This window comes from Scatophagus argus, chromosome 23, assembly GCF_020382885.2.
Source record: "Scatophagus argus isolate fScaArg1 chromosome 23, fScaArg1.pri, whole genome shotgun sequence".
In the NCBI taxonomy this organism is placed as follows: domain Eukaryota; kingdom Metazoa; phylum Chordata; class Actinopteri; family Scatophagidae; genus Scatophagus; species Scatophagus argus.
In genome coordinates, this window is record NC_058515.1 from 13,245,956 (window position 1) to 13,269,972 (window position 24,017).

At 44.1% G+C, this 24,017-nt stretch overlaps 1 protein-coding gene across 1 annotated transcript in view; it reads left to right on the top strand.

The window, feature by feature from the left end:
• The window catches only part of LOC124055039 (sterile alpha motif domain-containing protein 3-like), a 29,253-nt gene extending 7,736 nt beyond the window's left edge, over positions 1-21,517 (top strand). Inside the window, exon 8 of the mRNA XM_046381633.1 lies at positions 21,508-21,517. Coding sequence (XP_046237589.1) covers positions 21,508-21,517 — 10 coding nt within the window. The remainder of the gene's footprint in view (positions 1-21,507) is intronic.
• Positions 21,518-24,017: the final 2,500 nt, after the last annotated feature.

Here is a 24,017-nt window from a genome sequence, read left to right on the forward strand (position 1 = left end):
AGACGTTAACATGACTAAAGTACACTTCGGTAATGAGACCCAGGCGCTCGCATTCCACCCTTCTTACAGTCAGAACATCAGAGAGCATTGTAATTACACCACCTCACTCTCTTCGGGGTTTCAATCACATCGTGATTAGTTAATTGCAGCATTTGAATGTAAACACGCTAAAGTTGAAATGGCTGGTTTGATTTACACGAGCTGCGATTTTGCTTTTGTTTTCCGCCACGGGAAACGCGGCGTAGAAGCTGTTCAATTAAGTTTGCGAATTCAAACAAGCAGCTTTTGTTTGGATGCACGGGACTCTGCAGATGATCCCGCTCATATTCACAATAAAGTAATTAGAGGCCTTTCTCCTCCCGCAGCCTCAGACGTCTGAGCAGTCGGTGTGTTACTGTGGGAAAAGGACGTCCTCAGAGCAGACAGCAGGCATCACTCTGGGCCTGCTCCACCGGCGACGGATAAGAAGCTTACATCCTGCACACGCAAAGTTTTTACACTCAAATGGGATTAATTTCATCATAGCGCAGAGAAAGAACTGCTGCTCAGAAAATCGGAGCTCGTTCGCATCCCCAGAACGTCATCAAACCGTGTCAGAGTCGGCACATTCATGGATTGACAGGCCGGTGAGACACTCTGCAGGTCATCTGGCTTCTAAACCAGCTCTGTTGTTGTTGGAATGTTAAACACTGAATGTGCAGATTTCAGCGTTTGTGTCTTAAAAACATAAAATCAGATGATGAGATTAGATTTTCATTTTCCGTACCTCATGAACTGTAAGAGGAGAAAAGTTTGACTCAGTAAACAGTCCAAACCCTCCTCTCTGTCCTCCAATTCTTCTTCTACTCTTGGAACAGAAATAGTTTGACTCTTAATCCTGAGCCCTCTGCACAATTTAATTATTGAGACAATTCAGCCTAAAATGTCTGATGACGTTTCAAACGAGCAGCAGCACAGACGGCCATTCGGAGAGGACAGAAAGTGTACCAAACCGACGCTACACGCTCGGCGTGTCCCTGCGCTGCACATTCACAGGCTTTACAAAGTTCACGTCAAAACAGTGCTCAGGAGAACAGCGAGCCGGCATTTCAAGCAACTCTTTGGACTCGGGCCTCCCACTCCAATCATTTCGGTGCCAGAGCTCCACCGAGCACCCCGCTGTTTTCTGATGCAAGGCTGTAATTTTCATTTCATCTTCAGGGAGGAGGACGTCTGCCGGGAAACGACTCAAGCCGCCGCAACCGTAGAGTTCGCTAACAAGACCACTGTGCTCCTAATGGGATGCTGCTTCTGTGGGAGCCACTTCACATGACATCCTTAACCTGAGCAGAACATCCCGAAAGAGGCTCATTTAGAAGGAAAAGAATCATTCAGAAAATCTGCATCTGAAGCAACATCTTTCAGTATTAGCAGCAAAATGTACGCGTGCTAAAATAAAAGTCATAGCTCATTTGAACATGCACTGGTCGAACTGTTAACACCTCATAAAAACCCATAAAGGAAATAGTTCACATTCTCAGAATCCAATCCAGTGATGGGCTTTAGGAACAACCTCAGGAAGTCAGTCTGAGAGCTCTCATACATCGGCCATCATGACGCAATTTCAGCTCATAAACTACTAATTTACTGAACCTTTTGCCATTCGACTCAGTCCACAAGCCACAATCGGGCCAAAGCATGAGACAAAATCTTTTTACACTCTTGGCTGGAGTTGACTGATAAAAATTCATTCCTCCAATGTGATAAACCTTTTGGATTTTTAGTGATCTCTCACACCATCCTGTGCTTTTTGTTTGTGTTTTTAAGACCCTGTGCAGCCACTTTATATTTAACATCTCCGTTTTCTATCTTAAGAGACAATCTGTGTTTCAAACTTTAAATTTTTTAAACAGCCATTTCAGTTCTTACTGTGAATAATGTAGCAGGAAATTGGATTTCTGAAATAACACAAACAAGACACTTTGGAGGGGGTGGGGGAGGGGACAAAAAGCAGCAGGGCGTCATCTTTAGCAGTGCTAAAATTATTCCAGGTGAAATAAGGACGTAGTACAGTACACACAATTTACTCGAACAGAATGTCATTACTTTCAAACTTAGCTGTTAACTGATAAGCTTGAGTGATGTTCCTTGTGCATTATGTGTGTGTGTGTGTGTGTGTGTGTGTGTGTGTGTGTCGGCCTCACAGTCTCACCAGCTCGGCGTCAAAGAGGTGAAGTCATGGGCGTCGTTTTCCTCCCCTGCAAAGTGTCTTTTTGTTTTAATCACTTCATCATTTCCAGACTTTCTTACTCAGTCCCAAACACTCGCGTCGACCTCATTTCCTCCCTTTTCTTTTCACCGGATTAATCTTCTTTGAATGAGCGAGAGGGGTACCATGATTTTAATATCACCGCAATCCTGAAATCCCCCAATTTAATCCCTAAATTGTGTTGCTAAAACTGCAGACCAACCGGGGAGGGAGGGAAGCGCCGAGAGAGACGAGGAGGCTCATTAAGTCATAAAAACTTTGATTGGACACCAGACCAACTAATCTGTAACACCACGTAACGTCGTGTTGTGCGTTTCCTGTTAACAAGCCTTTTTGTGAGGATGTCAGCAGGAGATTCAGTAATTCTAAACAGGCCGAGAAGCAGCTGCTGCTACTTTTCATTTCATTTCAGTCTCTAAACAACAGAATTTATTTGCTCTTTCCAAAACAGCAGGATTCAGCATTTTATACTCAATAACAATAAACAGTAACGGCAGAAAATAAGCACACTGATTTGTTAACACTGGAAGCTGGAAATTTGAATGTAACTAACGCTTCAAACACCTGAACAAACTGGTGAAGACTGAGTGAACTATAATGATATTAATTATAAGCAGCTTGAGGAGGTAATGATGATCAGGTAAGCAGGAAGCCACACCCAAACAACAATAAACAGTCCTTTACTTCCTGAAGAAGGTTCCTAACTGCGTGATGAGGGCTGTTCGAGCGCCCTGAATCTGAAGGCAAAGTGCTTTACTGCTTCCTTTCCATTAGCACAGAGTACACCAGATCGTCCTTTATGAAAGGAAATGACGCTATCTATGCTGTCCGCAGCAGCAGCAGCATTTAAGATAATAAATGGATAAAAATATCGCACCATCTCCAGCCTTTATCGAACCTTAACAGCACAGTCAATGTTTGTCGAGTTCGGTGTTGGTTCGGTTTCCCCCGCGTGTCAGGTATGCGTCTGTATGAGACGTGCCGGGTGCAAATGTTCGAGTGAGTGTTGGCCAATCAGAGCAGCTGAACAGTATTTCATTTTCTTTTAAGCACCAGTGGGAATAAATATTTCAGTGCACACACAACTCCAGGAGCATCTTATTGCCTTCTGACTGCTCTGTGGGCTTGTGGAATTAATACTTTACACTAATTCATAATTGATACGATCTTTGGCTGAGAGCTGTGGGAGTGAACAACTTTATGTTTTGAACTTTTGGAGAACTTCAATCCCTCAGTACAAAGTGCTCCGCAACCCTGCGCTCTATCAGCCTCACACGCTGGCGAAGCACCAAAACTTACAGAAAACTGCCCAAGTAAAAATGCTTGTTAGCTAATTAAAAAGATCTTGGGTTCTTTTCTGTCATTCTCTGAACCAAGCAGCACCACAGACCCAGAGCTTCCACTGAGAGGAAAGAAATAGTTTGTAGTTCACGCTATCTGGTTATAAAAGGAAACTTTAGGATGTAGAGGAAACGCCACGTTTTGAGAGACGATCCAGGCCCACGTTCACAAACCCGCTTTCATCCCACTGAGCACGACCCTCATCCAATCCTCACCCCGACTCCTCCAGCTACTCCAAATAAAATTACTTTTATGCTATACGATAGCGTGGTCTTTATTTTATTAAATAAACCATCGCCTTTCAATTCACCACGACCGTCCAGAAGGCACTGATGGAGGAGGGAAGCTCTGAGGGGCTGAGGATTTGTAAAATCCATTGATTTCGACTTGCTTCTGTCTGGACTCGTAGATTTGTTTTTAAACTGTCTGGACCGCAGAAAGGGTAGAATAGATTAGGATGCATGATGGCGGATAAATGGCATTTGTGTTGAGCCTGTGTGTGTGTGTGTGTGTGTGTGTGTGTCATCCAAAATGAGAATGAATGATGGCAGGAAAAATGATTGGACATTACTGGTGTTTTGTTTTCATTTGCTGTAATGGATTGAAGGGACCAGTTTGTGCACAAACACACAAAGACTTCGTTACCAATGATAATGTTGCGTTTATTTTACCTCGATTAATTATAAAACACATTTCCTGGAGAAGTGATACAACATTTTGGGGAGCTGTGGATGGATGATGCTCTTACTCAACAGAAAACAGAGTCCGAAGAAAATAGATAAATATTTGGCAACTTGATGATTATGCTGATGCAAGTTTCTGAGTGGTTTCTACCCCATCAAGTTCACAAAGCATCAGAACTTTGGGATCAGACAGACACACGTCTTGTGCATACAAAGAGGAGTGGTCTGTCTGGTCCAGGACTTTAGGAAAACAGATCCACCGTCTGATCAGAAAATGTCACAGATTGTTATTATCAGACTGGTAACTGCTAAAGCATAGTGTGACGGTAGCAAAAGGCTGAGCAAACTTGATCGAGATCGATACTGCTTATGATTTTAACTTTTTTATTTAAATAAATTGAGTTATTGCTTCTTTCAAGTACCTTTAGCTCATTTGTATGTATGTGGGGCAGCCGGGCCTAGAGGTTGGAGAGGCGGCTTGGCGGAGCCAGGAAAGATTTGGGTGTGGTGGAGTGATTAATGCGACAAATGCTCCCCCTCTCCATTAGCCGGCTGATGTGCCCTTGAGCAAGGCACTTAGCCCCCAATATGCTCCCCGGGCGCTTGATGCTGCCCACTGCTCCTGTGTGTGTTTCACTGTGTGTAATTTGCCGGGTGTTGCATGTGTGTGTTCAACTAAGGATGGGTCAAATGCAGAAGACGAATTCAGTATGTGTATGTAAAAATATATAGTATAATTAATAATAATAATTATAATAATAATAGTAATATATAGTAAGTATTTGTATTTGTCTGGCTGTCACCGGTCCAATCTGTCAAGCTACGTGACACATACGCACACACGCCTACACATACTAATAAATGAGTGGCTCTCAGTGTCTCAACCAAACAAAAATGAAACTAGATAGATTTGCAAGACGAGCTTCTCTTAGTATTTTGAGATCCATTACACAGACAAAAGTATTGGGACACCTGACCATCACACCAACAGAAACTTTAATGTTGTCTCATTCTAAACACACAGACAGCTTTGCAGCTCTAACAGCTTCCACTCTGTGAAGGCTTTCCACAACATGTTGGAGTGTTTCTGTGGGAATTTGTGCCCATTCATGCAGTAGAGCATTTGTGAGGTCACACACTGATGTTGGACCAAAAGGCCTGGCTCACAATCTCCGTTCCAGTTCATCCCAAAGGTGTTGGATGGGGTTGAGGTCAGGGCTCTGTGTGGGCCAGTCAAGTTCTTCCACACCAAACTCATCCAACCATGTCTTTATGGAGCTTTGCTTTGTGCACTGGGGCACAGTCATGCTGGAGGTCAGCGGCCGAGCCCAAACCCTGGCGAACAGCCCTTTCCCTATATTTTTGTCTATATAATGTATCTTGTTAATTCAGAAAGAGCAGATGAAAGTGATATGTGTTATAGGACGTGTCCATACAGTGATGGACCAGTGATCAGTGTGGGATGACCTCCTGATACCATGAATTACAAACACATGATAATAATGAATAATTCACATAGAAGTTGATTGTACGCTTTGGAAAATCATCTGTAGTGATGCATCTAATGTGTTGGTAATGGGTTAAGACATGTAAAAGCATCAGTATGAGGAGGGCATGTAGTCCATTAACCTTCAGTGGTTTAAGTGACAAACGGTACAAGCAGTGAGGAGCAAACGCAGCAGCGAATTAACCATTTCCTGCTCTCTTATTCAGAATAAAAGCCTGTACGTTCCAGGCACTGCTAGGATCAGATGTCACCAGCTTATTAAAAGTTACAGCGAGATAAGCTCGTTGGAAAATGAAAACATAAGACCCAAAAGTGAATTGTCTCTTTTGAAAGCAAGCCAGAACGAAATCTTTGGTGTCATACTGAGCCAAAAGATAATTTTCCAATAAAGCTGGCGAATTATGCTCTCCATATCAAAACACACTCGCCCTGGCGTCACACGCACACACACACATAAGAGAGGACAGACATGTCCCGTGGTGAGGAAAATAAAATCCTCCACGCAGACGGCCTCGTCGGCCTGCTGTCAGATTACGACACGTGACCAAATTACACCTACTTTATAGTATGATTGCGTGTCAGCAGGAGATTTGATCTAGATGTGATTTCTGTAGCCAGTTCACAGAAATCATTCATGCTAACATGAAGCAGTGACACACGTCAAGACGCCCGTGTGGAAAAAAAAAAGGAAGAAAAAAAAGCAAAACAAAGAGACAGAAAAGAATTTAAAAAGCAACCAGCGCTGAAGAAAATTGTGGCTTTCTGGGCAACCAAAATAACGTTGACGCGTCCCAGGATGAAATCACGTAGAGGCAGCATGTCAGCTGCTCAACTCGTATTGCAAGACAATACAACCAATGCCTGAAGATATGCAAACGCTAATGTTGCTATTAACACCCCCCCCACTATCTCTAATCATCCCACCAGGGGTTGAGATAATTGATAGACAAAGCGAGGTATGTGTCGCCTCCATGCATTGCTAATTGGCGCTAATGTAATTATTCAGAGGTGTCTCTTTCTCTCTCTCTCTCTCTCTCTCTCTCTCACACACACACACACTCACGGTGCTAATAACTCTTGACGGTCCGGTGAAAAGTAGGAACACGTGAACACACACATTTACCCTCACAGCAGTCAGTGAGCATGCCAGGAGCAATAACTGAGATTGATCCTCTGCAGGCGGAGCTGCACAGGAAGTGCCTGCCCTGACATCCGCCTGGCCCTGTCTTCTTCTTCTTCTTCTTCTTCTTCTTCTACTTCTGTCCCTCAAACACTCAGGCTCGTCACAATAAACAGCTAGAGGTGGGAAGCTCTTTTTGCAGAAAGACAGAATTATTCTCGTTGCCGTGCGGCTACTTGTAGCCCGGAGACATCTGTGGGGTTTTGACATGTTCATCCTCTCAACACCGTGTGCTTTTTCTGAGACACGTTTTCGTCATCTGTGAGGGTAAACCTTCGTGAGAGCCTTTAATTTTTTTCCTATGGATGGCAAAGGCATCACCTGCCCTGCTCTGCCTCTGATTGGCCAACACTTGTTGCTCTCATTGGCTGGGTGGTTACCTCGAAGGCCGGTGCGGAAAACATGACATCACAAGCAGCCTCACTTGACTGACAGGTGATTACAGTGATTGTGCTGTAAGTATGGTAATTGTGGATTTGTGCAAGTAAAATGACTGTAATGCGAAGAGTAATTGCACTAATAATGCCAAAAAAGTCCCATTTCCTCCTCCTATCTGCATCCCTTCACTCCCTCTGCCACTTCCTCCATTTAACCTTCTTATCTCCCTCTCTCCTCCTTGTTCTCCGTCCTCCTCCGTCCTCCTGTCTCCATCTATAATCCTCCAGATGAGTGTGGTAAATGGAGGATAAAACAGGTTTCAATTAAACGCATCAGAATTCAAGTCACATTTTCCCTGAGCGGCTACTGAATGAGATAGAGGATCACACATGGAGGCGCACACACACGGACACACACACACACACACACACACACACACATCTTGAGGCTATTTGCTATAAGCACTGAAATGTGCTCAGCCAGATTTCTATTAAAATGCTTGTCATGTCTGTGGATGATTACAATCTGTGTCACTGTGTACAGAAAATTGACTGTCCTGAGGAATCTGTGTGTGTTTTGTGTGTGTTTGTTGTATGTGTTTGTGTGTGTGTGTGAGTTCATATTAGGGAAGAATAGACCCACACAATTGGAATGGCTTGCTTATCTGTTTGGCTTATCTGCGTGTGTGTGTGAGGAAGTGTGTTCATTTACGAGGGAGCAGTTCTTGGAGGATTTTGCAGCATGGCGGCGTCCACTCATCACTTCCTGTCTGTTTGTCTGTGCATTTATTATGAAACCTCTCCGTGGCCTGTAAGAGTGTGTGTGTGTGTGTTAATCTGATGGTTATTCTTAAGATTCACACGTTCTGACGTATATTCAGCTCGCTTGTTTTGTCTGACCAGCAGGCCAAAACCTCCAGATACTCGACTCACAAAGCAAAGAGACAAAACGGCACATCTGAGAAGGTGAAATGGATGAAGATTTGACACATGACTATCAAAACCGATGATTACTTTTCAGCGCTAACGAATCCAGTTATCTCCTGATGAAAACGTACAGTGAATTAACTTTGGATTTTTTTTAGTTTTATCCTGTCGTATAACTTAAGTTAAAAGGCTTGCTGGATAAATGCTATCAAATTAAACGTGAGATGAAATTTATTCACATTTTGGAGACAGCAGCTACCTAGTTAACAAACACAGGATGTAGCAAACTGTTTCATATTTTTTCTTTTTTACTGAAAAGTGCTACTGTGGTCAACAGACACAATAAAAATTAAATTAACTGGGTGTTAACTGGAGTTTTTCCCACAATTAAACTTCCTCCTCTCCCTCGACTGTGCAGGCCTGGCTGTCGTTCACCAGATGTGGCTCGGTTTGGATTCTCACTTGCATGAGAAACTTTTCTTAACCTCAGCATCGACTTGGATAAAAGCGAACAAAAGCCAACAAAACTGACATTTCAAAAAGCAGAACGTCAGGCTCTAACGGCTTCCCGGAATGTGGTCGGCACCACTTTCCAATGGTGGATGCCTCACTTTGAGGAGAAACTGTTTGCACGCAGGTCGGGTGGCTAAAAACAAATCACCTTATCTCTTTCTATCCACCCATCTTGGGACAAAAGTACAGAGAGGGAGGACGGAGGACGGATAGAGACACAGGAGGAGTTAGAGAGGACAATGGGGGCTGTTGATGTTGCATCTTTAAAACAGGTGAGTCATCCCTGCTCTTGTGAGGAAGAACACAAGAAGAGATGTCAGGAGCTCCACGGAGATAACAGCTTTCACACAGACCGAGCATAAGTAATTCACACAGTACATTAATGTGACGATGAGCTCCTGTCGGTGTGTCAACAGTATGTGCGCTTTACCCACTGACGCCAGCCTGCGTCTCGTCAGACCGCGAAACACTGACTGAAAACCGATCCAGTCTGGCACTCAGATCCTGAACTAATTTGTGAATTATGGGAGTCATTTAAATGATAATGACAACTGGCGCCGCTCGCACATTTTTAATTCAAAGTTCAACTTCCAAAAATGCTGAATTATTTCCTGGCATTTCACGGCTGAGGTGGTGTGAGGCTTCATTATAAACTACAGCTGGGTGGTCCCATTTTAAATGTACTACATGCTAATCATCCTAGTATACTGTTTTAGTAGTTTCTCTACCATGCATGTATTTATTTTAATTTCTTTAATTACTTCATTTTGTCCCTGTTCTAGTGTGAAAAACCCGTTTTGTTTTCGGTCATGGCGAGAGCGTCTTTAAGCTGCGTCGTGCAGTATTGATGATGTCTTGTGACGTCCGTGATGTGCGTTTTTAGTGCCCCCTAGAGGAAACACATCAACCAGCAGACCTCAGTGTGCGCGGCTAACACTGAGCTGCTTTTTATTTCTCGCGAGAAAGGTTTTCACGAAAACAGGAAACGGTTTCTGCAAAGTAACTCTCTGTTATCTCCCACAATGCAACAGAGTGGCGGTCACTGTGTCACACATGTGGATACAAAACATGGCCGGCTAATGTGAAATTCTTACACTACAACTTGAAGTAACATTAAAACTTTGCACGCTGTGATTAAAACCGCCGAGCTGAGAAACAACGTTCGGTTTGCCCTTCTTGGCGAGTTTGTCTCCGCTCTGCGTGTGTGTTTGTGCGTGTGCCAGCTTCAGGCGGGGATGCTGTGTCATACGTGACTGTACTGTTCTCTTTCCGAAATCCTCCCCAACGTAAGCTTCAGATTACTTCCCTCATTATAGCAGATGTGAAGCTGCGGTGACTCCTCTTCCTCTGCTGGTTGAATGACCTTCCATCAGCAGTCTGAACCGCGGGGTCCCTCGCTGTCTCGGCTCCAACTGCAGGCTGAAAACTCATCTGTTTTAGAAAAGAAAAAAACCCACCTCAGGCTACCCTCTGCCCTATGAGTCATATCCCCTCCTCCATAACCGTCCTCATCGACACGCTCTAGTAAGCTCTTATCACGAGAAGGAATAATCCTTCATACCCTCCCGCTGAAGGTCTTTGTCACGATCGCTCCAGGTTCACAGCAGTATTTGTCAGGTCGATGTGGCTTTCTGACCTGATCACTTCCAGCTATTGGTTGGCTTGCAACAGCAGAGGAATTTAATTTAATTATCCAGTTGCTTCATTGTGAGTAACCTCTGCTGAATGTTTGAAGTGCTCAAACAGCAGGGGCTCTGGACAATTCGCAGCGGTCCTTTAGCCGTGGCCAGAAAGTTTTTGTCTGACTGGTGTGTTTTATGTTTCCTGACAGTCTCTTTGAAACTCAGTAGTTAGGTGGTCTGTTCATTGATGTCACCTTGGCTCCTCATAAAAAGAAGTAGCAAGCCTAATGGTAGCATTGATGATTAGGGCTGGATGCCGCTGAAGTGTTCGCAGGATTAGGTTTGATGTATCCACTCATGGTTAGCGTCAGAAGTCTTAGAGGTAGAGCAGAGCATTTGTGAGCTCAGACACTGATGTTCCAGTTCATCCCAAAGGTGTTGGATGGGGTTGAGGTCAGGACTCTGTGTGGGCCAGTCAAGTTCTTCCACACCAAACTCATCCAACCATGTCTTTATGGAGCTTTGCTTTGTGCACTGGGGCACAGTCATGCTGGAATAGAAAAGGGCCTTCAACAAACTGTTGCCACAAAGTTGGAAGCATAGCATTGTCCAAAATGTCTTGGTGTGCTGAAGCATTAAGATTTCCCTTCACTGGAGGTCAGGAGACGAGCTGAGCCTCTGGAAAACAGCCCCATAAAGAGGCGTGTCTGGATACTTTTGTCTATGCAGTGCAGCTCCCCCTGTAGTTTCAGCTGGGAGCTTAATATCCTTACACTGCTCTCCTGTAAACCCACTACACTCACGCTTCTCTCTTTTACTGAACTAACAAGAGCTTAACCATCTCGTTTAACTCATCGTTAAACAAGCTTCAGCCTTCAAAACCGTCTTGTTTGGTCTTCCACAGTCGCCTCTGATTAGGTCGAAATAAATCCTCAGCTCACAGGGTAAGACGTGAAAATATTCTCACTACACAATTTTCATCCGCGGCTGATGCCCAACTCCCTCCTCCTGCTCCTCCTCCTCCTCCTCCTCCTCTGCAGCTCCTCTTTCCTGTCCCCATCTGCTGTATCAGAACAGAACTGATGTGATCTTTTCTTCATTCATTCATTACTCTTGTACACACACACACACACTTCTGTAATTGTGGTCGCCCTCACTGACAGAATGCATTCCCAGAGCTTAACCATGAAATCTGTGTGCCTAACCGCCAGTCTTAGCCTGACATTAGTAATTCTGACCTCAGCTAAAAGAAGCGAGGAGTGGACGCTCTCAAGAGATACTCTCAGCACACACACACACACACACACACACACACACTCTTTCTCCATGTGTCCAGCAGGCTGGAGGAAGAATATTAGCAACTGACCCGACTCTCCCTGCAGGGTGCAAACAAAGCATGACTCATCAAAGTGAAGCTCACGGCGAGCTTTTTAGCACAGTCATCCATGTCCATGCTAACCCACCTGCAAACGCACGTTGCGTGAGCGTCTACGCACACTGCGCCGAGCTCATACCGTACCACGCTCTCTTTAACGTGTCATTACCGTACCAGTTAACAATATCTCTGTGTCTGGCTGCACTGAATGCTAACAGAAATGTTTTCTAGTGAGGCTAATGCTGAATAATGTGACTGAGTTTCCCCAGACGGTCAGCGTGAAAAGACACGTCTCCCATGCTGTTCCTGCCGCCTTCAATTATTCCTCCTTGTCTCTCAGCAGGCCCAGGCAACACTTTCTCAAAACCGCCACGTCCTCGGGACCGTGATCCTCTTTGATTCTTGACGATCTGGGGTCTTAACCTCAACACCGATCCATTTCATTCCTATTCCCTGCCTGTCACCTCCGCCCCACTCTTCTCTAATTTACAATTCCGGTCCGAATTTCAGACCAATCGGGTCAGCGGTTCCGATCCCTCGCTCCTGGACGCCTGTCCCCGAGGTTGTCCCTGCTGGTCACGCGGAGAGGAAGTGGTAGACGGTCTGAGTCAAGGGGAAGGTTGAGGATAATTTATTGAAATGGGATGCAACAGACACACACAAAGGCAGATAAAAGCATACTTATGCACACCTGCAGACACACAACAGAGGCCACCCGTGCTCCAAAATGGTGGTTTGGAAGTTGCCTGAGCGATGACGAAGCGTTTTCAAGGTGAGGCATTTGTTTAAATTACTTTTATTTCATCAGGGAAGTGGGTTGTTGTTCTGTTTCTCCTTCATTGACTTTTGGAGCGAGCAACAAAGAGACAATGAGACAGAGACAGAGAGAGAGAGAGAAAACGTCCTTGCACAGTCTCAGCATTAACTGTAAACCAATTAGTTCTGCAAGAGTTGGTGACGGACCAAATACGATTGGCTGTTTATGCCGCAGTTGTTTAAATCAATTATTCAGTCGGGTCACATTTTGTCATTGGCGCTCGGCGCTCCTCTGGCAGGATCGTGGGACAGCTTGTGACAAAGAAGCAGGCATGAATGGACTCCAAAGAACACACAGAGACAAATGTGTGAGATGTTTACGCCGTGGCATTCGACTGGTAGTTTCCCTCCCTCGTTCTGGTATTTCATGAACATCAGAAAGAAGGACAGAGAGGCCGTACTTCTGGCAACATAAATTTTGATTACTGCAAAAATCCATGTGTGTCCCATCCATTGTTTGGGTTGTTTTTGTGAAGGTTTTGTATGTCTATCCTAATATTCAAACATTGTAATGACTGCTGTAATGACTCTTCTCTGTATTTGCCCTTATGACATTAAATTCCTTTAAATACAGCACTATACCTTTGCCCTCTCCTTTCCTCTCTTCTTTTTTCCTTTTTGTTTTGACTTTTGATGTTCTTTCTAATAAAACCTAATGGCAATTTAAAGTGCGTTTAAATTGCAATACTGTGTTCATTTTGTCGTCATTCAGCCGATTTACATTCACGGTTGCTATGAGGACTGCGCGTTGTGATCCCATGGCGAAAACGTTACAAGAGTCTGAGTGGTGAATTTGTCTGTAAGAGTCATTATCATAAAGTTCCATCCATTCAGCGAGCTCCTGTCTCTGGTGACAGCCATTTGAATTCATTCAGAAGTCCCTTCAGGAGTTTTAGCTTTAGTTTTATCAGTAAAAGCATAAAATAGAGATTTTTTTATGTTACTTTTCTTCAGCGTGTTTTCCTGCGGCACGGCGCTCCCCGTTCTGTGGGATTCCCTTGATTTTCCAATATTCTGATAAGCTTTATCACTCGCCGACTTTTTCCACTCTCGAACACAGACAAAAAGGAGATACTCGGCCATGTGTGCATGCTTTGAATCCCGAAGGGGAACGATATCGAATGAATCAGCAGAGCAAACACCGTGTGGCTCCATTTTCAATCAAATACTCGATTTCTTAAGGATCTCACCTGTGATGCGTTTGGGGACGCTATTGGAACTTTGACAGCTGGCTGTTCTCTCTGAGGCAAAAAAAAGAACGACCTCAAAGATATTTATTGCAACTTTGAACGCTTTCAGAAAATAGCTCATGCTGACATAATCACCCAGAGACAGGAGACCATCTTCTGCATCATCTAATTTTAGCGTATTTGCTGAACTCTCCCTCAGGCTCCTCATTTTCTACAACGTGACAGCTAAAAATCTTTTTCTGTGACCACAAATCAACATCCATTGCTGGGGTCTGAAGCTTTCTGTAATGTTGTTTTGGGAACATCGAAAAAACTTTGAGAACAACTCAAACTGGTAGAATGACCTCAGCAGAGGTCATGTTTGTTTCGTGTGTTTAAAATGAGCAAAGCCAAGAGTTCAAACCGTCATCTAACAACCGCATCGATCAAAACGAACGCAGCAGGACCTGCCCGATTCGGCTCAGTAGGTATTAATGAGTGGCGGATAACGTCATGTAATTAATCAGAGCAGCAAGCTGCAGTGTTGAGGAGGAAAACGAGTTCTTAAAGTTCTGCAGGTGAACTGCTTGTTAAGTCACAGTCTCCAAACAATGTGATGATTTTCAGCATTTCTGATAAAGGTGCTCCTTTCTCCACGTTCTTAAGCTGAATAAACTGTAAAAGTCCTCTAATACTTTAGGTAAAGATGGCCGATGCATCTCCACCTCCTCCCACTGAACAAAAGTGAAGCCAAATTATCCCTGATACGAGTGCTGGCGTCTTGTTCTGGTTCTGTATCTGCCCAAACCATCTTTGGGAAAGATTTACTTGACGTGTACTTGGAGGTTTTTAGTTTGGCCCACGTCCCATTTGCTAACATGAATCGGGGGGGCTTATGAGCTGTACTGCAGCCAGCCACCAGGGGGCAATCCAGACGTCTCACTTTTGTGGAGCTCTCTCGAGTTGTCCATCTTCATATCCATCCAAACATTTTGGAGACGCGAAGTTAGCACCACAAAGTGTGTGTGTGTGTGTGTGTGTGTATTTGTGTGTGCGCGTACTGAGTGCGTCTTCCATGAAACCCCCGTCTGCTAATTTGACGAGTGTTCATTACCTCGGAGGCCTCGCTGAGGTCAGTTATTACCCACAGAGGCAGACACACAAAAGGCTCAGAGAAATGTTTGCGTACTCTCACACACACCATCACACACACTTCCCAGTGTTCATGCCACTCACTTTGCCCACCTGGCATTGCTGTGTAACAGATGGGTGACATCTATGAATGCCAGAATAAAATACGAGAACCAATATCCCGCCGTGTGCACACGCTAACAAATCCATTCAGTTTGCTCTGCGATTGTTCACTGTGACATCCACTCAGCTCGCCATGTGTGTGATTTGCCAGCTGTCAATTTATCATTTCATGCTTTCATGTCTTTTTGGTGTGTGTGTGTGTGTCCACAAAAACCAGATTATCACAAGAACACGAGAGCTAAATGTAAAAAGCTGCTCCTGCAGTGAGTAAACAGATAAAAACAGCCTGAGAGAGCAGAAAAAAAAAAATTATCCTCGCAGATAACATCTTCGCCACATCACAACACCACAGCCATGAGACCTGCATCCGACCGTCGGCGTGACGCCAGATGTGGACCCGCGACCCCACGTCAGAGTCGGGGAGAGAAAGCAGAGTCTGAAATCACACAAACACTTGAGTGCTTTGTTTTCATTTCCTTTGTGTACACGACATGAGCGCGCGCACACACTCGTGAGCGCACACACACACTCGTGAGCACACACACACACACTCGTGAGCGCACACACACACTCGTGAGCGCACAATGAGGCTGCCAACAGCTGTGGGTTATTAAGCGATAAGCGGATCAGGGGTCAGAAACCACTGCTGGCTTCGATACAGATGCAACACACACACGCACACACACACACACACACACAGCGGGTGAACACCGCTGCTGGAGGAGGTCAATAGAGGACCCACCTGGCCGAGCCGTGTGTGAATATAAGTTTTGCATAATGGCCGCTAGGGGAACACAGTCATTTTTTATTTGTGCTGTCCAGCTGTGTGTAAGCGTGTGTGTAGGTGTGTGTGCTGCTTAGTGTGTGTGTGTTTACTTTGTTTGCATAAAGCTGCATAATGAGCGACTTAGACTGAGTGAAATTTCATTCCTCCTGGTGTTTGTCCTGACAGTCATGACAGGCAGGTGTGTGTGTGTGTGTGTGTGTGTGTGTGTGCTGCTTAGTGTGTGAGTGTTATTTAAAGAAGGGATTACGGGACCACCAGAGACTCGACACCTGATTAATGCAGAGAAATGGAGATTTGGGCCAATGGATTTTAACACACACACACACACACACACACACACCAATCAGCACACACAGAAAATTGCTATTGAATACAAACACACAAAAATAACACCCTTACGCAACAGTCTCTCTAACACACACACACACACACACACACACACACACACACAGGAGCTTCTATAAAGACTGAAACCATACAGAAAAAGATTCACACTGAAGCTGCAGCTCTGGAAGAAGTTTCTGAAGACTGTTTGTCTTCTCCCAGAGACCAACGTCTTCACTGTCAACTCCCGTCAAATCCGAACGCATGTCGACACGACCCGGAGAGGTGACGACAGAAGGAGGAATCAGACTCAAGACTGGCTGTGCTGCTCAAAGACCAAAAACTGCTGGTAGCAACCAGAGCTCCACCGCCAGAGAAACATGAGAAAAAGCAAATTCACAGAGGAGGAGCTGGAGTGAAACATCATCATTTTTAACGAGCTAATTTTCACAAAGAATTCTCCACAGGCAGGGTCTGAAATGCTTCAGAGCTGACACGCAGTGGTGGAAGAAGATCAGATACGTTACAGATCTCTTCCTGAACCTGTCCTAAGTGACATCACTTGAGGCAATTTATCAGCTTCTGCACACCTCACACATGCAACTGAAACACAGCACAACAGAGCCGACTTTGACTGCAAAGTTTAAAGCGACTCCACAGCACAACTGCAGTCCCTCAGCCCCCCGTAGGCTCCAAAGGTGCATCCGAGTCCCGAGCCTGCGTGCTGCTTTTGTAGAGGCCATCAGTTTGCTTTTGAATTTACAGGAGTGGGTTTGCAGCAGAGATCCAGATCAACTGCGAACTGAACCTTTTCTTTTTCCAATACAAGACTGGAAACGACTTGGCAGAACTGCTGAACACACTCATGGAAACAACAGCACACAACACAACATAAAAGATTTTCTTAAAGTGTCGCTCCAGCTTATTACGCCTACTCCTCTTCCATTACATAACGCAGTTGGCTTCTGGAGTAATCAAAGACTATTATATCCTTTATCAAACTGATGCCAGTAATTCTGTTTTTAAATCATACACCCCACAAAAGAGTAAAAGCCAGAAACTTTGGTCAAAGTCTTCCCTTCGGTTCCCTGCGCTGTGAAACGTGTGAACGGTACATTTGCACTTCAGGCTTGAGAAAAAACAGCAGGAGCGAGAGGAAGAGGGGGTAATGAAGGAAGAGAGAGGCAAAGAATGAAAGGAAGAGAGAGAGAGAGACGAATGCTGTCGCCGACTCCCCTGCGTGGGTAATTCGATCAGCTTTTTTTGCAGCACCAAGCCGACAGAACAGTCTTTACAAAAAAGATTATATTGAACATTATTAATTAGCCTGGAAAATAATGGACTGTGTGTGTGTGTGTGTGTGTGTGTGTGTGTGTATTTCCTGGCGAGGCTGCCATGCAAATGCTTCCCCGCTGCTACATCCAAATCCAAATTTGAACACAGCAACTTTGACTGGGAGCTGCAGAGGAAGAGAGGAAGAGAGTGTCCTAATTGGTAGCGATTGCTGCAGCTTTTCCTGTCACATCACGGCTCCTCGCGGGAATGAAATCACCTTCTTCTTCTTCTTCTTCTTCTTCTTTTGTGTGTGTGTGTGTGTGTGTGTGTGTGTTTTTGAATTTTGTGTGTTTGTGAATTTTGGAAAATCTTTCCAAAGAAGTAAAACCAGTATTCAGTTTTTTTGCCTTTGAATGTTCTTATTTTAAAGCTTAAACTGAACACTTTGGCTATTTTTTTTTTCTAGCAGGCCATCGTGTGATGCACGTAGACACACACACACACACACACACTTAAGCTCACATGTGTTCTCGCATGCTGTGTGCTTATGTGAGTCATGCCTGAGAATGAGAACACACACAGAAACAAACAAACAGATAAACTTGGGAAACAACTGAAAAGCCCTCTGGTCTCTCTCTCACACACACACACACACACACACACTTTTCATCAAGTCGCTCCCAGTACAAGCACACTGACTGACTCACACCTTCAAACGAATCACTTCCATTATTCCACTGTTTATGTAAATGTGTTGCTCGGGAGCCTGAGCCCGTACAGCTGGCACGGAGGCAAAGGTTTCCCCTGTTTGTACTTCTAATCAGTATGAAATAGCTTGTTACATGCTAATCTGATTGCATTTTGTCTCAAAAAGCAAAACAAAGTGATCCAGAAATATCTTCCACAGGCTTGTCATATCCGTACGTTTGCTTTTCCAATCTGGCCGTTTCAAACTGCCTACCTGAAGCTTTGGTGAGTGAATGCAAAGACAGAAGCTGCAGCTGGCACACAGACTCAGTGGATGAGATGTGTGTGTGTCCACAACTCATGAACAAAATGTCCATTAAACGAGTATTGATCGGGAGATTTTGCATTATTTCTTTTTCATTTGGCCGTTATGATTGTTATGGACAAATCGAATTACAGAAGAAATACACCATTCCTTCATTTGCACAATGCTGTTCACTGGTTATGTCTCTTTATTCTGGTTGTTTTTATATTTATAGCATTAGGTATTTGTAGGTTATTCATACCGGGACCAGGGAAACTAATTTCATTCTACCTCATGTTTCTACATGTGTGAGCTTATTGTGAAACAATAAAGCTCCTTGAATCCTAAAAGTACTGGGACAGACCTCTTTATGATTGAGTTCAGGTGTGGTAACGGGTAGGCCCTTTTCTGTTCCAGCATGACTGTGCCCCAGTGCACAAAGCAAAGCTCCATAAAGACATGGTTGGATGAGTTTGGTGTGGAAGAACTTGACTGGCCCACACAGAGCCCTGACCTCAACCCCATCCAACACCTTTGGGATGAACTGGAACGGAGATTGTGAGCCAGGCCTTTTGGTCCAACATCAGTGTGTGACCTCACAAATGCTCTGCTGCATGAATGGGCACAAATTCCCACAGAAACACTCCAACATGTTGTGGAAAGCCTTCACAGAAGCTGCAAAGGGGGGACCAACTCCATATTAAGGACTATGTATGTCTATGTAATGGTCAGGCGACCCAGTATTTTTGTCTATATAGCGTATGTGGTTGAGACAACCTGAAGGAAAGAAACTAAAACAGACTTAATATGAAAACTACTCCTCCATTTTAACATCACTGCTCTGGCTGAGGGTTGGCTTTCTTTTGTTCGTAAAGCTCTTAATGGTTCAGCATCCTCGAACACGTCTGATTGCTTATCCGAGCGCGTTCCAAAACCGCCTCCTTATGTCTCCTGTAGTGTAGGCTTGTTGACTGTTCCAAAAATGAACTACAAAAAGTACCGCAAAGCAGCCGTCTGTTTTCATGCATTAAAAGGTCCTGAACGTTCCTCCCACCTGGAATCAGACAGCAGTTTTAAGAAATACCTCAATACCAATTTATTTATTTATTTATTATTTATTTTTTTGGTGGGAACAAACAGGAAGAGGTGCTAGTAAGGTGGAGTTAAACAGGTATTCCAAATTTATTTATTTATTCAGGTTCAATCACTTTGAAGTGAACCTCCATCTCGCTGCAGATAAATTAAAGCTTTGCATCCGACTCACAACAACACGCAAACACACGCACAGCAGATTCCAGCTGTCGGCTCCAGATGCATGCATTTTCATTTCCAGAAAAGAAAAAGCAACACACAAACACACACACACTTTCTCTCCCTCGCATTCACTCGCTCACACACTCAGAGTCCTCACTGCACTCTCAGCGTTAGCCTGGGGATTATCGGCCTGTTGTTTGCACATGTAAAGGGGTCGTCAATATATTGACCAGACAAACGCACAAGCTGAGATAAATGAGCCGAGAGCAGCAGCTGTACGCTCCCCGTCACAATAAAAAGCTGGAACTGAAAGCAGATATGAGGCGTCACAGGCCAGCCAAGTGATCTCGGCAGTGGGAGAGTTTCCAAAGAGGCCGTTTGCAAAAATCTTTTGCTTCAGGGAGAAAGAATTAGACAATGAGAGGCAAAGCAACTCAGCCTTATTCGTTTCATGTAAGCTCTGGGAGACAAAGGACTGAGAACTTCACGGCAGCCGGCAAGCAGTGATGAAATTATGTGTTGTATATTGCACACTTTAAACGGATTCGAGTCCCCCTCATTTCCAGTTTTACAGTTAGACTAGCAGGAGCAGACGTCCTCCTGGATCCTTTTTCTTCACATACACTCACTATGTATTGATAATACACTCTGCAGATGACTCTGGCCTTCTCTTTAGCAGATCGTTACGGCTCACCGAGGGCTCAGCAGGTCATTTTCAGAGATTTTAGTTAAGTTGAGGATAAGACCTGCAGACGGGGTTATGGTTCAGTTAATCCGGTCAGGACCGAGGTTGCATAGTGAGCCGAAATTAAACAATTAATACACAAGCGCTTTGTTTAGTTTTTGCACCAAAGTTTTCCAATAGCTCAAATCAAGCTGTCACAGCCACAAAACAGAAAAAAAAAATCTATAATTTCCTCATTTACACAACAGCACAGACGTCATTTGCATTTGAAAAATTAGGCAATCAGGACGACGCCGTTGTGAGGGAAAGTCGACAGAGAGAAATATGGAAATTGGCAGCGGAGGTGATTCATCAGCGCCGCAGGCTGATGTCTACCGAAGCCACAGACCAGACACAAAGTAGGAAATGTGAGTGTTAAGAACTTGAAGCTGAAGTTGCAGGTTTTAGGGAATTGTGCATCTCAGTTGGAACTGCAGTAAACAATCACAATGCTTGGCTTGAGGGTTCGGTTGCTGCGAGAAGCAAAACAAACGTTATGAATCGGTGATTAGTTTAAAGAGAGATACTCATCGTTTCGGCCGTGCTGCTGTCCTTTGTGTCATGTAAGCTCTTAGGGAGGATTACTTATGGAAACCTATCCATAATGACACATAAAGTCCTGTCTTATCGCCTTATATGTCCTGCTTTCTGCACTCATCCAGACCACAAACCACAAAAGTCACAGCGAAGCAAAAGGAAAAAGACTGTAAGGTGATTGTAAGTCTTGAGTCAGACTTGTTCTTTCGTCAAGACACAAGGAGACACGCGTGCATCTGGCTGCATTTATCACGCTGAGTCTTTGACCGCACACAACTGACCTCCGTTTCAAATACCACAGAAATAACACATCGCCAAGAGGATCTGGCTCTGGAACGAATGGCAAGTCACAGTCCACTTTGCATCCAGCTCACACTGACGAGACCTGCCCCATTCATTGCTCACCTCCAATCAATATTCTCCCTCGTTCTCCGTCCAGCTGATTGAGAGGGATGAGAGGGTTTCATGTGATTGCATCAGTTAATCAGTATCATTACAGCCTGTCTTGCTGCTGCATATCAACCTCCTCCTGTCAGCCTCCTGCCTGTTCTTACCATCACTTCTCATAGCACCTCTTCTTGTCCTGTGTCTGTGTCCATCCAGGACCCCGTAGGACACTTTTGTTCTCCGTTTCTTCGCTGCCGCTGACCTCATCAGGTGTAAGAGCACATCGCATCGAAATCAAAGTCTTTAGCGTGACTTAATGAGCCTTTAAAAAGGTATGCAATAAGGTGATTATGATTTAAACTGAATGTCTGACCAGCTAAAAATTGCTGCACTTACACTTGATTACTGAACACGTCACAACTCTAGAAAACAAGTCACTGCAGCCAAATGTTTGTGGTCATTGTAGCATAAACAACAACAACAACAACAACAACAACAAAAAAGTGAAGTGTGTCGTTGTTGCCTCAGTAATTGGTGTTCTGTGGTGATGATGGTTTAAACTGTCTTTGGATTTCACGGTGTGGAATGAGAAATTATTCTCGACTAACCGGTTTGATCAGAACAAGTCAAGTGCACAAAAATTCATGTGGTTATTTTTGCAGCTCTCTGGTGCTTGTTAGGATTTAATGAGCGGATCTGACAGACATGCTCACATGGATGAAGCATTGAGTGAAGTCAGTCTGCTGCTTGAATGACACACAGAAGACCCAAAACATCACAAGCCAAACGATGACCGCGTTTAACATCAACCTTTACGCTGCCCGGCTGAAATTTCTGCCTTAATTACAAAAAGTTATTTCATTTCTTGCAAATTTGGATGTGTTGTAGTTGAACACCGCGTGATAATTTATTATACACACACACGCAAAACATACATGCAATGTGCTTGTGTAATTGCAGGGACCTTCCCATGTGTGCCACTCCATCAATTAAAGTGATTAGATGACATCAGAACTCGGGTGTGATGTGCCTCTCATGGAGTTTTTATCAGATGTCAAGTTGCTCATCCTGCCGTGCATCTGCACACACATCACAGTCTAAACGTTGTGTAATGATTGATGGGTGTAACTGGCACCGTCCACATTCCTTCACAAATCCCTGCTCTTCACCCTTTACTCACATTGGACCAAAGACACCAAAACAAGACCTTTCCACCAGTCACTTCGGTCCCACTTCTCGTTTAGTTGGCTGCTCTGGCTTTTGTTCTCCCGCTTGCCACCAGAGGACTGATGAAAAGCACCAACTCACTGACTCCACTGCCAGTTTTTTTGTTTAGTATAATTGTACATAGTACACTTGATAAGATAGCAGATATGGGATGATCTCCACATCAGCAGTGCCAGACAGGTTTTTTTCAGTGGAACATTGAACGCTATTATCATTTTTCTGCTTCAGCAAACGAGGTCACTGCTGGGTGTCAATCAAGAAATTTTTCCTCATGTATTAGATTGTATGAGCGACTTTATGGCTTGAGCTGCCAAAGAGCTGCAGAGTCTCAAAAACCAATTCAAGTGACAACAGGTTCAACGGCATGTAAATTCACTTTGCACTCATCAGGAGCCATAAGGAACAATTTGGCATTCAGCGTCTCGTCCAATCACGCTTTGGCATGTGGACCACAGGGATTGAGTCACCGACCGCTGGACGGTCGCTCTGCCTCCTGAGCCACAGCCGCCCATCACATGACATGCTAGTTAAATTAACATTTGATACTTAGATGAAAACGTGAGAGATTATATATCAGAAACTGGATGTCATGACCCGCTCATAAAAATATGAACAGTGCAAACATTTTGCACGATTGACATGAGCACATCCTGAGCTTTTAAAAGTTCTATCTGAAGTCATTTTAGAAGATATGTGGGGGTGTTTGCCTCTCTTTGGGGGTAAAGATAGATCAGATGCATCCACGTGCAAATTAGTAAGGTGACATCATGTACCTGCTTTTGGCCTTGTTGGGAAATCAGTGAGAATCCAGATTCCCCGAGACTTTTAGTGCCTTAATTGCCACAGAGCTGACATTCAAATAGCTTTTGTTTGACCATTAGAAGATATTTTAAGGCTGTGCACAACCCGTAGCCAGAGGTGGATGGGATTTACACCTCAAGCTGAGGCAGAGACAAAATAGAGTTCAAGTACAGTCACATTACAGTTTAAAGTAGTCAACCACCTGCACTTAAGTATTATACAAGTCCCTTGCAAAAGCAGTCTTTACAAAATATAATTCCAAACTAATTGCATTTTCAACATAACTAGCCTGTCAAACTGGAAATTCCCCATACCTCACGAGCATTGAATTTGTGAGGTAACGTCAATTGTTAAATTAGAGAAAATCTAGTGTCCTGTGTTTTTACATTACTACAAAAACCCTTTTGTATTGTTATTTATTTATCTTTTTATACTGTGTTGAATGTATTGAAGGTATGGTACTGGGGTAGTTGTGTTGGTGGTCCCGGCCTCTGTGTGCGTTCCCACCCTTTGAAACAATTTTTTTTAAAAAAGACAACATTTCCAGTGAATCTAAGGCAAAAATACTCCTGATGCAGCCCTTTCATTAAAGCAACTTTACTTTCAAAAGAAGAAATACAGAAATAACAATTAAAAAAAAAAAAAAAAAAAGTCCTCGTTCACATCGACACAAGTCAAACATGTTTGACTTGATGCTT